At 60.4% G+C, this 21,681-nt stretch overlaps 2 protein-coding genes across 2 annotated transcripts in view; one reads left to right on the top strand and one right to left on the bottom strand.

Moving 5' to 3' along the window:
• Positions 1–7,342, top strand: part of ATP6V0D1 (ATPase H+ transporting V0 subunit d1) — a 33,081-nt gene extending 25,739 nt beyond the window's left edge. Inside the window, exons 5-8 of the mRNA XM_084294788.1 lie at positions 4,458–4,535; positions 4,829–5,005; positions 5,546–5,623; positions 6,137–7,342. Coding sequence (XP_084150914.1) covers positions 4,458–4,535; positions 4,829–5,005; positions 5,546–5,623; positions 6,137–6,298 — 495 coding nt within the window. The 3' untranslated portion in view covers positions 6,299–7,342. The remainder of the gene's footprint in view (positions 1–4,457; positions 4,536–4,828; positions 5,006–5,545; positions 5,624–6,136) is intronic.
• Positions 7,343–8,083: 741 nt separating this feature from the next.
• Positions 8,084–21,016, bottom strand: HSD11B2 (hydroxysteroid 11-beta dehydrogenase 2; the record flags this gene model as incomplete). The annotated part of the gene is made up of 5 exons (XM_084294834.1): positions 8,084–8,442; positions 8,857–8,994; positions 9,116–9,301; positions 9,499–9,711; positions 20,749–21,016. 5 exons carry the CDS (start codon positions 21,014–21,016, stop codon positions 8,084–8,086), a joined length of 1,164 nt encoding a protein of 387 aa, XP_084150960.1.
• Between the last annotated feature and the right edge of the window lie 665 nt (positions 21,017–21,681).

Raw genomic sequence — 21,681 nt, 5'->3', positions numbered from 1 at the left:
CTTGCTTTGACCGGTCACGGCCAGCTAGCAGTCACTGTGACCTCTGCTTCCTAAGGAAGCCCTGACCCGTTTGGAGAGGTGGAGAACAGGTCAGGCGTGAAGGGAAGAAGGTGAAGGGAGGGGAGAAGCTGCTGCCTTTTGGCAGTCATGCCCAGCTGCGTGTGGCCTCTGGCATGTACCGATCTTTTGCTATAATGGGGGAAGGTATGCCGGCACGCATAAATACCTGCACCCTCGCAGGGTGCAGAGCTCCTTATTGAGCCGGGGAGAGGCAGGGAGCAGGGCGAGCACAGAGCAAACAGGCTGGCGGGTGCCCTCTCCTTGGCTCCCAGCTGCCACGTCCTTTCCATCTCCTTTCTGAGGCTGCTACTCCTTTGCTTTCTGCTTTTCCTAGCCCTAAACTGAAGTGTCACTGCCTGGTACCTCTCAGTGTGTGCTGGGACTGGATCTTCCTAACGAGCAGCCCCCGGGGAGAGCAGGGGCAGGCTGCTTGCTCTGTCAGCAATAAATCACGGGGATGCAGGGGTGGAAGAGGTGACTGCAGCTTACAGGTGCTCACTGGCAGCCTCAGGGTCTGGAAAATGGATAACACAATGCAAATGGCCTTTGTGGGCAGATTAGGGAAGTAAAATCAGGTCTGATGTCTCTGTGGAGCTGCTCTGAAGAGCACAGCAGATGGGTGCCAGGGATAGATGCTCATGGCCACCCAGACCTACTGGAGGCACTTCTTGAAGGAATGGACAAGCACACAGACGAGGTTTGAGGAGGATTCACAGGAGAAAAGCAATTACAAATGTTTCTTTCTGAAAGCTCTTAAGTAAGCAGTGGCAACTGAGGAGGTTCTTGAATATGTTTACAATGAGGAGCGGAAGATAAAAGCGGCCAGCTCTTCGAGTAGAAGGAGGTCAGCAGTGGAGGCATGCCAGCATCGTAATCTTTGCTGCTTACTCCTTCTTTTCCGTGTCTTTATTGGATATTTGAAACGAAGCTGGCTGGCTGCTAGCCTTTGCTGGCAACCTGCCTGTAGGAACCTGCCGAAGGAGCTTTGTGGCTGGACAGTAACGCACAGCAGACACATCAGTGGGGATAAATGTGGAGTGTTACACGGGAGAGGCAAGGAGGGAATCCTCATCCCACTTGTAGAGTGAGGTTTCCTTCTTCTACCTAAATGAACCCTTGGGTTGTGACCGACCTCAGTAAGTGTGTCTCTGTCTAGGGCAGTCTGTTCTTAACAGTAGGACAGGGGAGAACTGCACAAACATCACCGTGCTGCTGCGTAAATCTGTAGTGCATTTGTCCTGTGCATTTGCTGGTCTGTTCCTCTCCTCTCCCATCTCAAAATATGAAGAGCAGAACAGAAGTTGCTGAGAGAGACATAATAAAGGTTTGGGTACAATGACTTCTGTATAGGAAACTACAAAAAAGGTTTGGGTTCCTCAGCTGGAAGGGGAGTGAATCATGATGAAAATTGTGGATGATGTTGAAAAGAGTCACCATGGACAGCCCAGCCACAGATCTCCCTTCAGTCTGGATGTGAAAGACAAACAAGACTAACAGGAGGCAGAGGGTAATTGAGTGGTGTCATGGAAATAAAAGACTTCTGAAGACTATTAAGTGCAAGCACACTGCTATTTCTGCGATATGGTTTTCTGGACAGCGGAGAGTTTCCTGTAAATTGATGTCAGCTGTGGAGGGGTCCGCAGGGGAGGGTACCCATGCAGCTTTCCTGCAGCCCGTGTCTCCATGATGCCTGTGATGCTGGATTCTCACTCAGTGCTGGGTATCTGAGTTCACCCATTTTTGCTTCTAAGGCCTAAAGCTTGCTTGTGAGCTCTGGGAAGGGCAGAGCTGGGATTGAACCTTTTGTCCAGCATCCTTTGTCTGTGGACCTCAAGCAAAGTTCAATATCTGTGCCCTTGTTCCTGTGATAGCTCTGCAGGGTGATGCTCTGTGCTTGCCTTTCCTCACAGCAGAGGTGCTCCAGCCCCTTGATCATCTTTGCGCGCACACTGCTGGCTCATGTTGAGCTTTTTGTCCACCAGAACGCCCAAGTCCTTCTCTGCAGGGCTGCCCTCAATGAGTTCTTCTCCCAGCCTGTCCTCATGTCTGGGATTGCCCTGGTCCAGGTGCAGCACCTTGCACTTGGCCTTGTTGAACCTCATTAGGTTCACGTGGGCCCAATTCTCCAGCTTGTCCAGGTCCTTTTCGATGCCATCCCTTCCTTCTGATGTACCGACTGCACCACTCAGCTTGGTGTCATCTGCAAACTTGCTGAGGGTGCACTCGATCCCACTGTCTGTGTTGTTGCTCAAGCTATTAAACAGTACGAGTCCTAGGACAGACCCCTGAGGGACACCACTTGTCACCAGCCTCCACTTGGACACAGAGCCATTGACCGCCACTCTCTGGGTGTGACCATCGAGCCAACTCCTTACCCACTGAGTGATCCACCCATCAAATCCATCACTCCACTTGGGAGACCAGCGTGTCATGTGGGACCGTGTCAAAGGCCTTGCAGAAGTGCAGGTAGGTGACATTGGTCGTTCTTCCTTTGCCAACCGATGCACTCACTCCATCACAGAAGGCACCAGGTTCCCTGGTGGATCCCTGCACATCCGTGCTGCAGCCCTGGCCGCGTGTCCCCGTCATTCCTCTGCGTGTGCATTTCCTTCTTGTGCCTCAGTTTGACCAGCAGGTCCTTGCTCAGCCACCCCAGTTGTCTGCCCTCCCCGATTGCTTTTTTATAGGAGGAATGGCGAGTTCTTGCACTCTAAGGAAAACATCCTTCAAGAGCTGCCAGCTCTGCTCAGCTCCTTTGTCCCTAAGGACTGCGTTCCAGGGGATGTCATCTACTAGCTCTTAAAATAGCTTGAAGTTTACTCTTCGGAAGTTCAGGGCCCTGACTTTGCCCTTTGCCAGGCCTTTATTCCTCGAGATCACAAACTCAACCAGGGCGTTGTCGCTGCAGCCCAGACTGCCTCCGGTCTTGACCTCTTTTAATGAGCTCTTTGGAGCTGGTGAACACCAGGTCTGTAACACTTCCCCTCTGCTCGCTCTGTGTAACGCTGGACCAAGCAGTTATCCTCAGTGTTCTCTAGGAATTTTGTTTGCTTACAGCCTGCTGTGTCATTTTCCAAGCTGACAATCCAGATGGTAAAAGTTATCAGGAGGAGAGCGTGCAAGCACGACACTTCTTGCAGCCGAAGCCCAAATGCCTCATCCACAGGTGCTCCTTGAACCTGTGGTAGACCCCAACCACAACCTGTCCTTTATCGGTCTTTAACCCTCACCCACAAGCTCCCAACCTGTCCGTGGCTGTTTCTCCACAATCAGTTCCCTTCCCTGCCTATCCCTGCTGAAGGGTTTCTGGCCCTCCGTTCCAGCGCTCCAGTTGTGGGATCCATCCCACCACGTGTCCGTGACAGCAGTCAGGTCATGTTTGTCTCGCTGCACCATGGTTTCCAGCTCCTCCTGCTCGTTTCCCATGCTGCGTGCGTTGGTGTGGAGGCCCTTCAGCTGGGCTGCTGCTCACATCACATTGCTGTGATGAGCAGTGCTCACCCAGCAGTGCCCTTGTGCACCATGTGGTGTCAACTATTTGCCAAACACAATAATCCAGGTGCTTTTCTGGAGCCGAGGGTGTCCAGCACACATCTTTGTGGTCCATCTTATGACGAGGCAGAGGTTTGTGATGTCTCAGCATCGTTGCTTTGCCATTCCTTTTATGTGATCCCGCTCGCAGCTCTGTGCAGGGAGGTGTTTTAGCACATGATGGTTTCTTCTGAGAAAGTTTTTGCTGAACGGCACTTTCAGCCGTGCTCTGCCTCCACGGCTCCCCGTGGGAGATGGAGTCATCTTCCAGCTGGATTATGGTACATCTCCACAAAGGATTACGTTTCCTGGAGGCAGCCTGGCTGTGCCTAGCCTCGTATGATTTCTGCAGTGCTCCAGTTGGGATGGAGACCAAGCGGCTGCAGTGTGAAAAGAGAATTACAGAGGATGGCTGGTTTCCTTCACAGATGTCCTGTCTCATCTCGACTCCGCTTACACAGGGCTACTTTCTGAGCTTAGGTCTTGCAGCTATAGTTGTGTGGCTTGGCATGCTTGGAGAGGCCAGAGCGGGGTCAGGAAACCATGTGAAACTTCAGCGAATGCTTTGGAGTTAGACCACTCAAAGGAGCAAAATAGGCTTTAACCTTCTTGCCTGGGGTTCTGCCTGCTCTAAGCTCATCCAGTCACTTGAGCAAACCAAACCACAGCCCTTCATGTCTCCGGCTCCTGGGGAAGCACTGTCCCTCGTGTGGGCTTGGTGTCCAAGTTCACACGGGGTGAGAGAGGCTGTGCTGTGCTATAAAGTGTCTGGGAGCATCCCTGCTCGCCTTCTGCCCCCTCCTGAGTGGCCCTGTGGGGCAGTAAAGGAAGCTGGGTGGAAGAGCGCTCATTTCTCTCTCTTGCAGGCATACCTGGAGTCCTTCTACAAGTTCTGCAAGGCACTTGGAGGTACCACGGCAGATGCCATGTGTCCAATCCTGGAGGTAGGTCTGGAAACTCCTGTGGTGATACTCAGCACTCCGCCCATATTTCAGATGCTTGGGATGCTGTTCAGTGCCTTGGCTTGTGCCTGAGGTGGGGATTTCCTCACCTGAGTTCTCCAGGCATCACCTCGTGGTCCTGCAGGTGGCCCCCACGTGTAGCCAGCCCTGCTGTGTGTGTCCCAGGCACCGAGCTCGTGCCGCCCTCTGATGCGGCTCTGTTCAGAGCAGCACCGTTACCCACCAACCTCTGTCAAAGCCCCTGCAGCCCGAGGTGAAACTCTCTTCTCCCGCAGTTCGAAGCTGACCGCAGGGCCTTCATTATCACCATCAACTCGTTCGGCACGGAGCTGTCCAAGGAGGACCGGGCGAAGCTGTTCCCGCACTGCGGCAAGCTCTACCCCGAGGGGCTGGCTCAGCTGGCCAGAGCAGATGACTACGAACAAGTCAAAAACGTTGCTGACTACTACCCCGTGAGTGCTTTGGGGGACTGGTGCAAGGACCTGCTCTGCCTCAGAGCTTCTCAGGGGCTTGGGGAGCGTGTGGATGGACAGCTTAGGGTGGGGGCTGCCTGTTCTCTGTTACTTGGGGTCGGAGAGCTCGGTGTCCCCTTGCTGAAGCAGCGTGTGCCAGTGTTTGTGGGTGCAGGGGCATGGCCTAAACATGCTGATCTGTACGTGGAAGGGATGTGCCTGCTGCATCCTGCCTGCAGGCACCACACCACGAGCACTGCACGTTTCAGTGGAGGGGCAGGATCCCTGGCTGGACCTGTGATGCTCACAGATGAAAGATTCTCTGCTCTTCTGGGCGTTGTCTTCAGCAGGTCCCCAGGTGGGGTCTGTGCAGTGCAGCCTCACAGCATCCTGTGTGCTCGTGTGCTCTCAGGGCAGATGACTTTTGGCTTCTCTGTCCTCTGCTGACGACGTAGTGGCTGGGGGTCTGATGTATGGGGCCCAGGCGTGCTGCTGAGGGTACTGGAATCGGGTACATCCTCTCGTGATGTCTTCCTGCAGGAGTACAAGCTGCTGTTTGAAGGGGCTGGCAGCAACCCTGGAGACAAGACCCTTGAAGACAGGTTCTTTGAGCATGAGGTGAGTGAGCCCTGAGACACCGCTCGACAAGCGTGGCTGCCTGGGCCTCCTCCAAAGCTCAGGGCAGCAGCAAGGTTGTCTGCCTGATGCTCCCAAGCGTCAGTGCTGCAGATCAGCAGAGTTTGGGGAGGGAAGAGGATGCTCTCCCTGTGCTCCAGGGAGGGAATGGTGCTCAGTACTGATGGCTGTGGGGGCCCAGCCTCGTGCTAAGTTGTCACCCAGACAGCTTAGAGCAGTGTGGGAGGCAGGTTTGGGGCTGCCGATGGATGTTTGGTCCACCGAGAGCAAGAGCAGAGTCATTATGTGGGAAAGGAGGATTCTGGCAGCATGTGAGGGTGTAAATCCTTCCCCCTTCAAGTGCCAGAGCCTGTCCTCTCTGAGCCAGGAGCCCCCAGCCTGCTGGGGAAGTCGCAGGACCTCCAAGCTGCTCCATCCTTGCCTGGGCTGCCTCCTCCAGCAGAGGACAGCCTGGCAGAGGTGGACAAGTGACATCCTCCTCCGGGCTTTCCCCAGGTGAAGCTGAACAAGCTGGCGTTCCTCAACCAGTTCCACTTCGGAGTCTTCTACGCCTTCGTGAAGCTGAAGGAGCAGGAGTGCCGCAACATCGTGTGGATCGCAGAGTGCATCGCCCAGCGGCACAGGACCAAGATCGACAACTACATTCCCATCTTCTAACCCTGCCCTGCTCCTGCCCGACCCTCCCACCCCTGGAGTCCAGAGGGACCCCTGTCTATCTTCTGCGTGCCCCCCGAGTTACCCCTTGCCCAGACTCCAGGGATGTCCCACCTGTCGAACTGGCTCGGATGGGGAAACTGTACAGTCGCTAGTTAAATTATTCACAAGCTGAAGTTTGAGTTGTGTGTGCAGTGAGGGGTCCAGAGGGGCCGGTGGCTCAGGCTTGGCCCTGTGCAGCGGGAGGGACGCCTCCTGTCGTGTATCTCATAGTAGCCGTGTTCCTGTACTAACCTGCTGTATGTGCTTCTGCTCGCAGAGCAAGCACCAGCCGGGGCTTGCTGCCTCCAAGTGGTTCCCACCGCTGCAGAGGAGTGCGTCAGGGTCTGCCACGGCCAGGAGTCCTTGCTGTCAGTGCTCTGAGCACGCCTCCTCCTCAGCGTTGTCCCCGTGAGATTTAGTTGGAGTGTGATTTGTAGCGTAGCCAATGCTGCTGTGTAATCCCCGCATCCCTCGTAGCGAACCCTGAGGTGGGACAGGCTGAGCAGCCCTGGCCAGGGCTGGGACGGAGCCTGTGGGAACGTGAGGGCAGAGCCAGAGCATGTGTGGAGCGCGCTCCTCCCGGCTCCAGCAGCATCTGCACTAAGGGCTAGCGTCCTCAAAAGCTGCTCTCTTCGGTCGCTGGAGCTTGAAAGGGCTCCGTAAGCCGCCTGAGCTCCTTCCTCCCCTGCGAACCCCGTGGCTTGGAGCTGTGTCTGGCACAAGGTGCAAGGCTCTGGGCTCTGCGGGTGCTGCTGCGACACGGGAGAGCCCCTGCCCTGCTCCGGGTGGCTGCATGGATGTAGGGCACGCCTGGTGCCGGGGCAGAGCCACCCCCTGTCTGCCTCGGGGTTGGCCTGGGGGCTGCAGAGGGGCTTCGATGGGGAGTTCCCGGTGCTCCCCATCCGTCCTGCCTGGCAGCAGCGGCTCTGTCCCAGCTTGTGCCGTGGTCACCTCTGCAGTGTTTGTTACCCTGTGACCCCCCTCCTCTCCACACCAATAAATATCTGCCTACTGCACTGCGCTCTCCCTGCTTTCTCCAGCGCCTCCTCGCTCGTCCCAAGGGCCCCGTGCTGGCGGGGTGCTTCTCCTGGCTGCCCCGGGGCTGGCTGGGGGTGCCCCTTCTGGGCAGGGCACCCCCAAACGCAGAAGGAGACTGCGAGAGCCCAGTGGCTTATCAAGAAGAGATTTATTTAAAAAGTGACAATCACGTAGTTCATCTGGTGAAGAGCTCTGCAGTGCCCGCAGCCTCCTGCTCTTGCTGGGAGCTCGTGGAGTGTGAAACGAACCGCGGGGAGGCAGGGCTGGCACGGCAGCACCCGCAGCGCCCCGTGCCCGACCCAGCTGCGGGGTGGTGGAGACGGAGGCAGCTCCAGCAGCGGTCGGGGAGCTGCCACGGAGCTGAGAAGTGCCCCAGGTACGTCCCAGCGCCTGGTGCGGAGATGCAGAGTCAGGCAAGAGTGGCCCCGTCGCAGGATGCACGGTTAGAAAAAATACAAAAACAAACAAACAAACAAAAAAAACAAAGTCTCTAGAAAAACGTTGATTCTTGCACGATAGAAAATAGATCTGCATCTGCCTGATTTGGGAAAGCGATTTGGTTTTAGGTCTAGTGCTGATTGTTCCCCCCCCCCCCCGTGGTGCACGAGGGCGGCGATGCCGGCGGCTGCGCACGCGCTCGGGGGCTGCTGTGCCTGGCGATCCCAGGAGAAGGCTCCCTCCTGCCCCGCGACCGCATGCGGGCCGAGGTCAGGCCTCCTTCGCCGCCGTGTGTTGCTCCGGCCGCAGCGCTCGGGGCAGCTTGGGGTTGATGAACAATCCTTTGAGGAACAAGTCTCGGACGAAATAGGGCAGGTAGCGGTGTATGAAATACATCAGCCCAAGGCCCTGCCCTGGGTAGTAGCGCACGGCGGGGTTGGCAGCCAGGAGCCCGTCCGTGATGCTGTTCACCACCGCGCTGAGGTCCTCCACGGCCACCTTCATGAACTGGATGAACTGCCGGTTGATCTCCTCCACGTAGTCCTCGCCGTAGGCCTGCAGCAGCTCCTGGGGCAGCCGGGCCACCAGCTGCTGCTTCTGCAGGTTCCAGAAGGCGGGGTCGCACGTTCCTGCAGGGATGTGAGCCCCACACCGTGAGCTGGGCGCCCCCGTCCTGCCCTGCCCCGTGGTGCCCGAGCTCATACGGCCGTGTCCAAAAAACCTCTCCAAAACCCCGGTGGAGATCTGCCACGGGGTGGGCGCTCAAAGACCGTGGAGAGGCGGTGGCTGGAGATGGTGCTCACCACCTTCAACCATCCCAGAGGTAAAGGAGCAGGCAGCAGGGCATGATCCTGACCAAGCCTTCCACAGGTACCAGCACCCACACACCCCATAGGACTCAGCCCTGAACCCATTTGGCCCCGTTCCCCAGGGTGGTGGCCGGGGATGCCCCCCCTGCGCTCACAGCACCCTGCAGCCGCAGCTCCCCCGCTGCCTTGGGTCCCTCCCCGGGGCTCCGGGTCCGCCTGCTGGGTGCCTCTCACCTGTTTTGAAGTACCCGGGCAGGATGAGGCTGACTTTGACGCCCCAGGGCTGGAGCTCGCTGCGGAAGGTGTCCATCAGCAGGCTGAGGGCAGCCTTTGATGCCCCGTAGGCTGCCAGGCAGGGGAACGGGAGGTCACCTTGGAGGGGAGAAAGGACAAACCCACGGCTCCCACGCAGCTCCACGCAGAAAATACCCCTAAGGGCTGCACACCCACCCTCTGGGCAAAGGTTTGGGCTACCAAAAGCCCAGCTGCTCACCCGCCGGGCTGCTGACGGTGACGATGCGGCCGCCGGCGGAGCGGAGCAGGGGCAGCAGCCCCTTGGTGAGCTCCAGCGAGCCGAAGAAGTTCACCTCCATGCAGGTGCGGAAGTTGCCCAGCGGCGAGAGCTCCGCGTCCGCGATGATATCGTTGAAGCCGGCGTTGTTCACCAAACCCCAGAGACCTGGGGGAAGGGGGACGCTCAAAAAAGTGGCCCAGGTGGGAACCCTGCCCCCCCGGAGCCACAGGGTGCCTTGGGACAGAGCTTTTAGCGTGGCTGCAACCAAGGATGCAGCCTGTGGGTGGGCACCACCACGCTGCACACAAGCAGAGGTCCCGGGGGGGGCTGTACACGGTACCGGGGGTGCCACGGGCTCCCACCTGAGCTGTTGGTGTGAGCCTGGATGTGCTGCAGGACGCGCTGGATGTCCTCGGGCTTGGTCAGGTCCATCTGCAGCAGCGTCAGCCTGGGTGAGCAGCTCTTCTGCAGCTCCTGGGCGCCGGGGCTCCGTGGATCCAGCACGCTGGCGAACACGCGGAAGCCCAAAGCATCCAGGTGGCGCGCCGTCGCCTGCCCGAAGCCGGAGTCACAGCCTGCAAGAGCCAACAGGAGCCCCGTGGTGGCCGGCGACAGCCACCAGACGTGTGCCCCCTGTCCCCGACGCCCCCAGCCCCAGGGTCCCCAGCACCCACTGGGGACGTGACCTTGTCCTGGGGCACCCGCAGGTCACGAAGCTGCTGTTTTCTCTCTCTTGCATGGGAGGAAGAAAACACTCCCTTATCGGCAAACCCATCGCCCCGAGTGTGCCGCTGATGCGAGGAGCTGATAAAACCGCGGAGGGCAGGCTCGACACCCGCGGGCACAGCGAGGCACCGGCCTGGCGGGCTCTGAACCGGCACCCGTGAACATCCCAGAGCCCCGTGGGGAGCCAGGGGACCCCCCAAACATCCCCCTCTGGGTACAGCATCCCAAAGACCCCCTCCACCAGCCACCGCTAGACACCGGCACAAGCCCAGGTGGGAGATGCTGCAGTTCCCCGAACACGTTCAGCCTCCTGAAAATAGTGCCAAAAACACAGCAGCACCTGGTGGGGAAGGGAGGGGGGGAAGAAAAAGCGATTCTGGTCCTCTCCTGCCACCTTCAAGCCCCGGGGGAGCAGCCCCGTGGGACGTCCCTCGTGCCCTCGGCCGGAGCAGAGCCACAGCTCCAGGGCTGTGCTGCCGGCAGGGAGATGGGTGCCGCGGGGATGGAAACAAACAGCCGGCCCGGTACAGCGTGTTCCCGGGGCTGATGGCAGTGCTGATAGCTCCCCGCGCCGCCCCAGCTGCCTGACCGCATTAACCATTAACAGGGGGAGCGCTGCCAGGCCAGCCCCATCGCCTGCACCCTCCCGCGGGGCCCCAGAGGGTGCCCTGGCACCCTTGGGTGCTCCCTGGGGGCACCCGTGACCTGCACGGGGCAGGACGAAGGGACAGCTGGTGACCTGCACGGAGGGGGGGAGCGAGCGGGGTTAAGCAGCCAGCCCTGATTTTAAATTAAAAATTAAAAAGTAATTGAAAAAGAAAAGGCACGGGGCCATATCCTTCACCTGGAGCCAGCGTGCAGCTGCATCGCCCCCAGCCAGGAACAGGGCGCTGCCTGCTCCAGCACCGGGGCAGCCCGATAAGCTGTGCTGGGCTCGGTGTCCACGGCCGGGTCCCCATCTCCCATCGACTTTATTGCTGCGTCATAAATCCATAAAGGAGCCTGGCCGGCCGCCAGCGCGATAACACGCCCCGGAGCCGGCCGCCGCGGTGCTCAGCGGGTGGGAAGGGGCCGGAGGTGCATTTCGCCTTGCCCAACAGGGCAGGAGAAAACGGCAATAAAGATAAAGTTGGAAAATAAAAGCGCACGCAGCCGTGTCCCCAGGGCTCCCCGCTGCCTTCCCCGGGGACACGAAAGCTCCCGGTCACAGCACAAAGCGGCACCCCCTCGGCTGCACGCCAGATCCTCAGAACACCTGAAAACACCCCAAAAAAAAAAATCCCAGGGAGACCAAATAAATAATTAAATAAATAAATCCCCAAAGGCTGGCAAGGGAGGCTGCAGCGGGAGCCGGGCTTGTTTTGGCCCAGGCTGCTGAGAAGGGAGAAAGCGCGGCCGGGCAGCGCTAGGAGCAATTGCTGGGAGGGTTTGTGGTGCCTTGGAGGCTGGTTTCGGAAGTTTTAATTTATTCTCTCGGTCTCTCACACACACACACACACAAAGTCTGCTCGGGGCTGGCGGGAGGAGGGCGGCGATGCTCTGGTGTTATTTAAGGTCTCAGGCGGTGGCCGGCCGAGGAGGTTAACGCGCTGCCGGGCTTCCCGGGAGGGGAGACATGGGAAAACACAGCCGTGGCAAAAATTCAGCGTGAGAAAAGGCAAATAAAGGCCGGACCGGGGGAGGGAGGCTGCTGGGACTGGTCTCGGGAGCAAAAGAAGAGGGGTGCTGAATTCACCCCCAAAAGCACCGGTGCTGCTGCCCGACCCGTGCCCAGCACCCGCACACCCCGCGATGCCCCCGAGCGCAGGGCTGGGCACGGAGCGAGGAGCAAACCCCGGGACCGCAGCCGCTGCGCCCCTCCGGGGAGCGCTGGAGCCGGCCAGTCTGAGCCGAGGCGCTGGGCACGCGTCCTTTGGAGGATGCTGCATCACGAGGAGGCCGCAGAAGCCAGCTCTCCCCCGTCCCAGCCCCGGCTCTGCCAAATGGTTTTGCTTCGAGTGGCGAGGGGCTGCCGGCGGAGCTGCCTCCCCCCGGCCCTCCCACGCTGCGGCCCCGAGCCAGCGGCAATCCAGCGCCTGCCTCGGAGCAGGGGCCGAGCGGAGACGAAGCCTGGGTTGCAAAATCAGGCTGCAAACGGGGACGGGAGCCTGCCCCGGGGGCTCTGCAGGAGGTTCGGCCGGATCCTGCGGCGCATTTGGGCACTGAGCACCAGCTTCGGGGGTGGCGAAGAGGATGAGGAGGGAGATGAGCACTGCCTGCATCGTGTGCTCAGTGCTCTGCGTGCTCAGCACCTCGCATGCATGGTGCATTGCATGCTCGTCACTTGGCGTGCTCGTCACACTGCATGCTCTTTGCACAGCTTGTCATATTTTTTGTGCTTGTATTTTGTGCTCATCACGGCGTGTGCTCATCGCGTTGCATGTTCACCACATCGCAGGCTCTTCACGTTTGCCTACTTGGCACATTTCAGGCTCGGTGCAGTGCATGCTCACCATGCTGCATGCTCAGTGCTCCTCGCACTGCCTCTGCCCAGCCCCAGGGATGCTCCTCACCAGCACAAGCAAAAGACTCTGCAGGTGCTGAGCACCCAGCCACCGCTCTCCTGCTCCGGTCCAGGCACGTTTTTTTGGGGGGGTGCTTAACCAGGCTATGCAGTGTGCTCACATTTTGCTGTCTCAGGTCTCCTCCCGCAGCCGGCACTGGGGCCGGACACGTGCTCAAGGCGCCCGCCGCAGTTTTGCTGAGCAGATCTGAGCCAGGAGACAAGGCGGCTACCAGCCGGTAGCTGTCAAACCACAACCCCCCCGTGCCCACCGCCGACACGGGACGTGACGCAGGGCTGCTGGAGTGGGGGTGGCTTCCCCCCAGCCGCATGTCCTCATCCCCACGGGGTCACATCTCAGAGCACGGGGGTGTGCGTGGGACCTGCTCTCCCCACAGCCACCCCACAGCATCCCCAGGGACCCCGCTGGGTAGGGGATGCCCCTGGGGTTGAGCATCCCCCAAAGCACCAGCACTGCTCCCAAGGTGCCTGAACCTCTTCCAAGCTGAAAGAAGTGGAAAATCCCAGAGGGTGCAAAGCAAAAGCTCCTCCTGCGCCCTGTGGTTGCGGAGTCTCGTGCGAGCAAAGCCCAGGGCGAGGACGGAGCCGGCCCCAAGGACACCATCAGCCGGAGGGGGGCCGGGCGCCGCGGCCAAGCGGATTAGCACGCTGAGCTGCTTGTTTCCAGAGGCTCAAGCGCAAATCCTGCCTGGGATGCCAAGCTAAACAAGGCTGACATTTTGCTCGGAGGTGCTCCGTACGCTGCCGGGGCTGAGCCTGGCACGGGGATGGAAGGAAGCCCCCGGTCCCAGCCAAGGCGGTGACCTTCCCCTGCCCCACAAAAAAAAAACCTTGCAGAGGAGGGAGCCCCGCAGCCAGAGCAGGACACGGTGGTGGCACGGAGGGGACGGGTGCTGCAGGTGGTGATGCTGGACAGATGCAGACAGAACATGGGTGTCAGTGGCAAAGGGGCTGGGGGGGGTCATGCTGAGCTTGTCCTCGAGGGTCTCAAGGGATGTGGGGCCACATTGCTCCGCAGAGGGAATTGGGATTGGGATGGAGAGGAGGAGGACAGAGAGAGCAGCAAGAAACAGCATCAACAGGTGGGGAACATCCATGGCACAAAGACGGAGGAGCCGGACATCCCCGCTGCTCCGGGCAGGGGACACGGGCACCCCGAGGGGCGCACGGGGTGGGCAGGAGGAAGAAGCGAAGACAAAAGCCCGTGTGTCTGGGGCAGGGCCCCGCGGCCAACACCTCCCGGATGCCGAGCGCGTTTGGAGAGGGGAGCGATAAACGGGTGATGTCAGCCCGTGCCGAGAGGGAACAAATTCTTGGCAGGGCCACGTCGAGGGAGGGGACCGGAGCAGCACCTGTGCCCGCAGCAGCTGAGCCGCCGCAGCCGCCCCGGCCTCTCCATCTCCTTCCCTGTCACCAGGAAACCGTGCCCTGGGTGGCTTCGTGTCATGGGGTCCCCCGGGAGCAGCCCCCGTGCCCCAGGGTGGCAGGAGGTGGTGGGGAGTGGTGGAAGGTGGCAGCAGCCCAGCCCACGCTGCTTGTCCCCAGTGCGTGGGTTGGGGATGCAAGGAATGCCCTGGGAGAGGTCTTTTGGGGTGAGCAGTGTCCCAGCCCCGAATTCCTGGTGAGGGGACGGGAATGGGACAGCAAGTGACATCCCCCCATGCATGGGTGGGTGTCCCTGACACATCCGCAGTGGTGTGTCCTCTATTGGGACCCTGAGCCCATGGTGGGGCTCGTGGACCAGGGGAGCAGCCCCATGCCCCATCCCTCCATTGTTTTTTAAGTCTGACCACGAAGATCCTTTAAATTAAACGTCTGGATTTTAATAGGATTAATTTGAAATTGGACCCTGGCTCACGTTTGCCCCAATCCCAGCCCTTACAGGAAAAGGATGCTGTTGGCTGGCTGCTCTTGGTCCTCACGGGACAAAGCATCCATGGGACACATCATCCATGGGACACACCATCCATGGGATGCACCATCCATGGGATGTACCATCCATGGCATGCACCATCCCTGTGACATGTTATCCATGGGACACACCACCCATACATCCCCCCAAAAGCCACAAGAGAACAAAAAAAAGAGCCCCAAGGGGCTCTCTGGGACCTGTTGCCCCCGAGCAGGGGCTGGGGAACAAGGCTGCCGGCTGCGGCAGGGCTGGAGCAGCCAGATGGTATGAATTACAAAGGATCAGCCGAGTGTTTATGGAGCATTATGTGCCGTAACCTCTGCCTGGGAGGATATGTTTCACTTAACAAACCAAAGAGAAGCGGGGGAAAATCTGATTTTCTGCCTTGACAACCAGCGGCAGCCGGGCGCGGCGGTGAAGATGGAGAGGAGCCCTGGAGGACGCGCGAGCAGGGCTCCCGAATTAAAGCCCATTTTGCAGCAGCAGGTACCCGCTCCAGTGCGTCAGTGCTGGGGGCTCAACGTCACCAGAGGAGGTGTGAGATAAATCAGCGTGGGGAGACATCAGGCACCAAAAAACCACCAGTTGCCTGCCCCCAGCCCCAAAAGCTGGGCACCACGGGTTGCAAACGAGGGGTGATGGAGTGATGAGCTCCACTCGTGGCAGAGCAGCCAGGACAGGGACGAGCCCGAGCACCTTGTGCTGAGGGAGACCAGTGCTTGGTGCGATGCTCAAGGGCTGGGTTGACCCAGCCACTTGCACAGAGCCTCACAGCACGCTGCAAGCTTGCTTGCCACCCAGATCTGCCGAGCTCAGCCCAAATATTGCATCAACGGGCTCAGCAGATGCTTGTGCAAAAGCACCAGGGTCTTCCTCAGAGGCAGGGGCAACGGGTGGAGGACGTCCCAGGAGACAACCCAACCCGGCACCATGAGCTGCTGGTGAGGAACAGCAAGGGACCTGCAGGGTGCGTGCCCCCAGTGCCAAGGCCAGACCTCGGTGCTCTGCTGCTGCACCGGGGCTGAAGGGAGGCTCAGCAAACCACGGCGGTGGAGGAAGTGCCTCTTCTGAGCAGGAGCTATTGCAGAGAGTTGGGGTTTCACAGAAAGCGTGTGCCGAGAATTTCCTAGAAGCGGCACATCGCCGAGAGGCACCGGCCCCCCACGGGCTGGGATTTGCGCACCCCCCGTGCCCGCTCCCCTCGGCTGCTGCAGGAACCGGGCGGGGATGAGCGAGGTGGTGACAGATCCGAGCGCAAACACCGCCCGGGCGATGGCACAGCGTGTTCCTTTCGAAGCTAATGTGGAATTTATGTCCCCCCAAGAAGAGGAAGTTGTGAAGAGCCTCAGCGATAACCGGGTGAATAATCACCTTCGGGCGGAACGCGGCGAACCAGGGACACGGCGCTGCCGAGACACGAGGGCGATCCATCAGCGGGAGCTGTCGCTGGGAAGGACGCAGGGCCAGCAGCAGGGACACGTCGAGGGACAGCAGAGCCCGCACCGAAGGCAACCCAGCCTCCCACAGCACGGGGAGGCCAGGACACGGGGTGGGATCCGGGCTGGAGAGCCAGGAATCTCCACCAGCCATGACCACAATGAGCTAGAGCCACGGCCGCGCTAAACTAAAGCTTTGAACTAAAAGCGGGGGGATTTAGATTAGATGTTAGGAGAAAATCCTCCACTCTGAGGGTGGTGAGGCCCTGGCACAGGCTGCCCAGAGAAGCTGGGGACGCCCCATCCCTGGCGGTGCTCACTGGATGGGGATTTGGGCAGCCTGCTGGGGTGGGGGTGTCCCTGCCCGTGGCAGGGGGTGGCACTGGGTGGGCGCTGAGGGCCCCCCCAAGCCAACTGTGCTGTGTCTCAGTTGGCTTTGGATGGTTTTAAGCAGCTCAGAGCTGGCATTGCTCGTGACGGTACGGTAAAGCCAGGCTGGTTTTGATGGAGCTGTGTCAGTGTTGGGGTGTCTTGGCGATGGAAGGCTGTAGGGAGCAGCTCCCAGCAGCTCGTCAGAGGCAGAGCTCAAGTGCCACAAGCCAATTTTGGTGCCTTGCCCCCAAAACACATGGAGAGCACCTCTGAGCACATGGTCACACTGAAGGATGGGGCACAGGGCAGCACCCATGCACACATCTGCTTGGGACCAGCCGCTAAAGGCATAGCGCAGTGTCCCAGCTGATGTGGGGACAAGTCACCATGGGATGGCCACGCACCAGGTTACAGGGCTTGTCCCCACCTGGGATCTCGGACCTGGGGAGGGAGCAACCACGGGTCACGGTGCCTTTGGGAAAGGATGCGAGAAATGGATGCATGGCATGTCAAAGCGAAGCCCCAGCACTGGAGAGGAGGAATTGGAGAGGGATCACAGGTCTCCCCAAGGGTGTTTGAGGTAGAAGCTGAGACCCAGCTTGGAAAAATCGCCACCAGCAGAAGAAACAATGAAAGAAACCACTGGGGCTGGCACCTCTTCCCCGGGCAGCCACCAGCCCGTCCCTCCCCGGCATCCCCAGCTGCCCGGGCAGCTCCCACCATCTGGCTCCGGGGGGTCGGCGGCGCAGCGAGGGGGCCGCGTGGCAGCAAAGCCTGTAAAGCCGAAAAGTGCTTCTCAAGATTACAGCCAAATCCAGGGACGGCACCATGTGCGACAGGAAAGCCAGCCCCGACCAAGAAAGTTGATAAAAGGCTGGGGCTTGGCAGCCCTCCAGGGAACAAGGAAGCGGGAGTGATACGATGCACGTGGAGGCACGCATGGGCTGGGGGGAAAGAACAGGGGCTGGAGGCTGCAGCAGGCGGGGAGAACAGGGGAAGGAGACAGCAGGCACACTTCTGGCAAGAGTCAAGGAAAACAGCCCCAAACTGTGCCTACAGCCTGACCGCAAAGGTCCCTGACGCTTCCCACCCCGCGGGAGCTCAGATTGCGATCTCAGGCTGGATTCCAGGGGGTGAAAAGGGGGAGAGTGCAAGGGGTGAAAGCCCTACAACCCTCCAGCATGGACCACGGGAGATTATGAGAAGGTAAATGGCTCGCCAGCCTGCAGCATCACCCCACCGAGCGGGAGGCGAGCCCCACGGGGGCAGCCCGGCTGCCCTGTAAGCAGAACCGCGGCTCGGGGCAAGCCAGCGGGTAACACAACCCGGGGTCTCGGCGCAGATGTGCTGCTCGTTGGCCTAGAGGGCAGCAACTGCCTACACTTCCCCGCTTCCGAGGCACTCGGCACCATCTGACATTCTCATTTCTGCAGAGAAGCCTCTGCCTGGCTGCTCTCATGTCCCGGCGTAACCCTGAGCGCTGAGCAAGCCCGCCTGGGTCTCGCCACCAGCTCCGTCCTCCTGCAGCGTGCAGCTTCGCTGTGCTTCTCCTCCTAATTAGCTGTGCTCATCGCTTTTTGGTGACACACACACACGCGTGGTGCCCAGCGGGTCTGTGTCATTAGAGGGCTCTGAGAGGGCTCCTTTCATGGATCGGTGAGAAAAAGCTGAGCGCATGCACCGAAATGTTTGCGGTGGGCTGGGGAAGATCGCTGGCTTTGAAGCTTATCAAGGGGAAGAAGAATCCTAAAGCCTTGGAGAACTGCTGACAGAGTGAGGCAAGAGCTTCAGCGCTGCAAAGAGAAGCAGAAAAGGCAGGTTTCCTGCTCCGCTCCCAGCAAAACAACCTGATGCTTCTACCCCTGACCAGAGTTAAGTGCTGCTTTTATTTTCGATTTTTTTTTTTTTTTTTAATGCAAAAGATTGCTCATGCACCAGGGCTGGGGTGTTTGGTTTGGGTCCTGTCCCCCCCCCCCTTACCCCAGCTTGCAGGAATAGCTGTCCCTGCTGTTAATTTTTAATAGACCCTGGAAAACCAGGGCAGTTGCAGGGAGCGATCTGATTTGCAGCCAGCTGCTGACGGGGATCCCGGGCACCCAGGGGCTGGCACGGCCACCGCAGGCTGCAGGAGGCTCAGCACAGCCCAGGACAGAGCTTTGCTCATCTCACCACCAGCCTCCATGAGCTGTTTGCTGCGTCCTGGACGCTCCTGGGGGCTGGACATGCTGCGTCCAGCACTTGGGAGCAATGGAAAGCACGAGCTGGAGGCATGGAGCAACCTGCTGCTGGGACAGCCCCGTTTAACCCAATTATCCCCACGGTGCTGGGTGCTCAGCACCAGCACACGCTGCCCTGCAGAGCCAGCGGGACAGAATTCATCCCCAGCAACTGGGGTGCCCAGGGACCCGGCTCCAACAACTGCTCCCCAGCACGTGCACAAAGTGCTGAACAGCTCCAAAGTCTTCACCCCGTCACCCACAGAAGAAGTGGGCTTAGGACAGCACCCAGAGCCCAGAGGGTCGGGGTGGGAGCGATGCTGCTGCTCTCACAAGGACAGCGGTTCACCTTCACAGCCGAGCAGCGAGAGCCCGGACATCTGGATTGAATCACGCCGTCCTGCTGCACTCACCAGATGCTTCAACATCTGTTGAGTCCATGGGAAACGCCGAAGCGCTGCTCGGCTACGATCAAGTTGCAAAACCGCTGCTAACCTTGAATACGATCTGAAGCTCTGACCCATTTCGGATTGTTAATGGGGCATGCGATTGTAACCAGAGAGCCTCACCAGGAAAAACGAGTTTCCCCTGCAGCGGGGAAGGAGGAGGAACGATGCTCCTGACCCAGACCTGCCGCGCTCCCAGCCAGCCCGCTGGCTGCCCCTGCTCACCCAGGTGCTTTGCCTGGAGCTGGGGCAATCCATGCACACCCGCTGGCCCCGCAGGCTGGTGGGCACCAGGGAGGAGCAGGGATGCGAGGGGCCCAAACCACCCAAATAACCAAATAACCCCCCCAGCCAGCAGCTGAGTACTCTGTGTTATTTTGGAGCTGCTCGCTTCATCACAATCTGAGCAAAGATTCACTCCTTTCAGCTCCTCATCCAAGTGTAAGGATCAACAGACACCTTGCTGCACAGCTCCAAACACTGAAATCCACTTTTCTTGGGCTGTTTTGATGGAATCCCTGAATTTTAGACATCCCCTAGGGCCAGAAAGGACCAAAGGATGATCTGGGCTCATAACCGAGCCACGCCAGGTAGATGGAGCGTGGGCCCTTGCTTGGAGTTGTGCTGCAGCTCCCCCTGCTCAGGTGCTGGACCAGGAGAGGCCAAGCCATGGATGTTCACCTCCATGGTGGTTACGTGGAGCCAAAGCATCAGATGCTGACTCCCAGCCTGCCCCAGGAAGGTCCCGCTCCATTTTTCAAGCAGCACAGAGAGCAAAGAGCTCCGCAGCTGCTGCCTCTGCCCTGCATCCCCAGGCACCCAGCCCTGCTCCCCTCCCTCCGAGGGGTTTTGCTTCCCATAGGCAGGAGGAGGACGGACAGACTGCCGCTCTCACAGGGCAGCCGGCAGCCCAGCCTGCCCGGAGGAGCAGGATTAATCCTCAGAAAGCATCGGGCTAATTGGCATGCAAATGCTCGGGGGGCTGATGCTGCCCCAGCCCTTCGCATCCGCACCGTCGCAGGCACCTGCCGGAGCAGCGGCAAGGAAACGCCGACCCGGCCAGCTGCGCCTCCAACCTGTAAAACCACAAAGTATTTACAGCCCAGAGCAAACACGGCGGAGCCACAGAGGTGTCACTTCAGCACACCGGGGCAAGAACACCTTGTTCCAGCCACTGACTCACCCATTACACGGGCGATGCCAGGCCTGGGGCTGGCTTGACCCGGTCTGCCAGCAGCCAGGTGAGCCACGGGGCACCGGCCGGCGGGGACTGCTGTGTGTGGCCGTCACGCACGCATCCTCTCCAGGCAGCCCTGCCTTGTGCTCATTCAGTCATTCATTCATCCGCTGCCCCGCTCCTCGGAGGCCTCCCCGTGCTCCCACAAGCTGCTTCTCTTCCCACCTGCCCGCAGAGCCCTTCAGGCTGGTGCTCCCCATCACAAGCCAGGGATGCTTGTCCCCTTCTGTAGCTCCTGGTGTGAGCTGGGGGCTCTCCGAGCCCTGCACCACCACGGGGGTGCCCACCTGCACCCCTCTGTGCCCCACGGGGCTCTGGCTGCCCTTGCTGTCCCATGCACATGGCCAGGAGGAAGGAGAGGGGACACGAGGTGCTTGCAAACGGGGACACCCCAAAGAAATACAGCCAGGATGAAGACACTGAGCTGGGAGTGCACGATATCTCCGCATCCGAGGAGGCGTGCAGGGGCTGAGCAGCACATCCTGGGGACAGGGAAACTGCAGAGAAGGGGGACACAGCCTCGGCCACCCCCAGCAGCTCCCAGAGAGGGCAGAGAAGGGGAGAGGGGACCCCGGCTGGACCGGACGCGGTGCGAGCGGCTCCCCGGGGGAGGAAGAGGAGGAGGCAGCCCCGAGGCGAGCCGTCACCCCCAGCATCGCGCAGCTCCGGGGGAACCCCCCCCAGGCACTCACTCACTCACTCACCTGTCACCAGCACGGCTCTGCCCGCCACCGGCAGCAACCTGCGCGGCGGGGCCCGGCGGAGCAGCAAGCAGGCGGCGGCGGCGGCCAAGGCGAGCCCCAGGGGCAGGGGCAGGCAGGCTCGGCACAGGCTCTGCAGGGCTGCCAGCAGCGCCAGCGGCACCAGCAGCGCCCGGCCCAGCACCACGTCCCTCCGGGCCGCCCGCAGCACCAGGCTGCCGCCCAGCGCCGCCCAGAGCGCGCCGTACGCCCAGCGCTCCGCTCGCTCCATCCGCCCCCCGAGCAACCCCCGACGCCGCCGGCAGCCCCCCGAGCACCGGCACCGGCACCGGGAGCGCCGCCCGGCCGCGTGCGGCCGCCGCCCCGCCGGTTATAAACGCCCGGAGCGGGGCGGAGCTGCCGCCGCCTCGCCAATGGGAGAAGTTGGCCGGGACGGAGCGGGGACACCGGGGGGGACGGCGGGGCTCGGAGCGGAGCGGATGGGATCGGCTTGGGGTTGGTTCTGCGCTGCTCGGCTCGCTTCTGTGCGCCCCGGCTCGGTCCCGTCCCGTCCCACTCCTTCCCATCCCATCCTATCCCGTCCCATCCCATCCCATCCCGTCCCATTCCTTCCCATCCCATCCCGTCCCGTCCCATCCCATCCCATCCCGTCCCATTCCTTCCCATCCCATCCCATCCCATCCCATCCCGTCCTGTCCCGTCCCGTCCCATCCCATCGCAGCACGGTTTAGCTCGCTTCGGCTCGGCTTGGCACGGCACAGGTGCAGCTCAGTTTGGCTCACTTCGGCACGGCACGGCTCGGCTCGGCGTGGCACAGCACGGCTCGGTGCCCGCCTTGCAGCAGCACCGGTGGTGCCAACCCCATTACCTGTCCCTGTCACCACCCCCTGTCCCCACAACGGGCACCTCCAGCACGCGGTGCCACCAGCACCCACG

This window comes from Netta rufina, assembly GCF_964035555.1.
Source record: "Netta rufina genome assembly, chromosome: 13".
NCBI lineage: Eukaryota > Metazoa > Chordata > Aves > Anseriformes > Anatidae > Netta > Netta rufina.
Note: the sequence above shows the minus strand (reverse complement) of the source record. Positions and strands in the feature narration are given on the sequence as shown.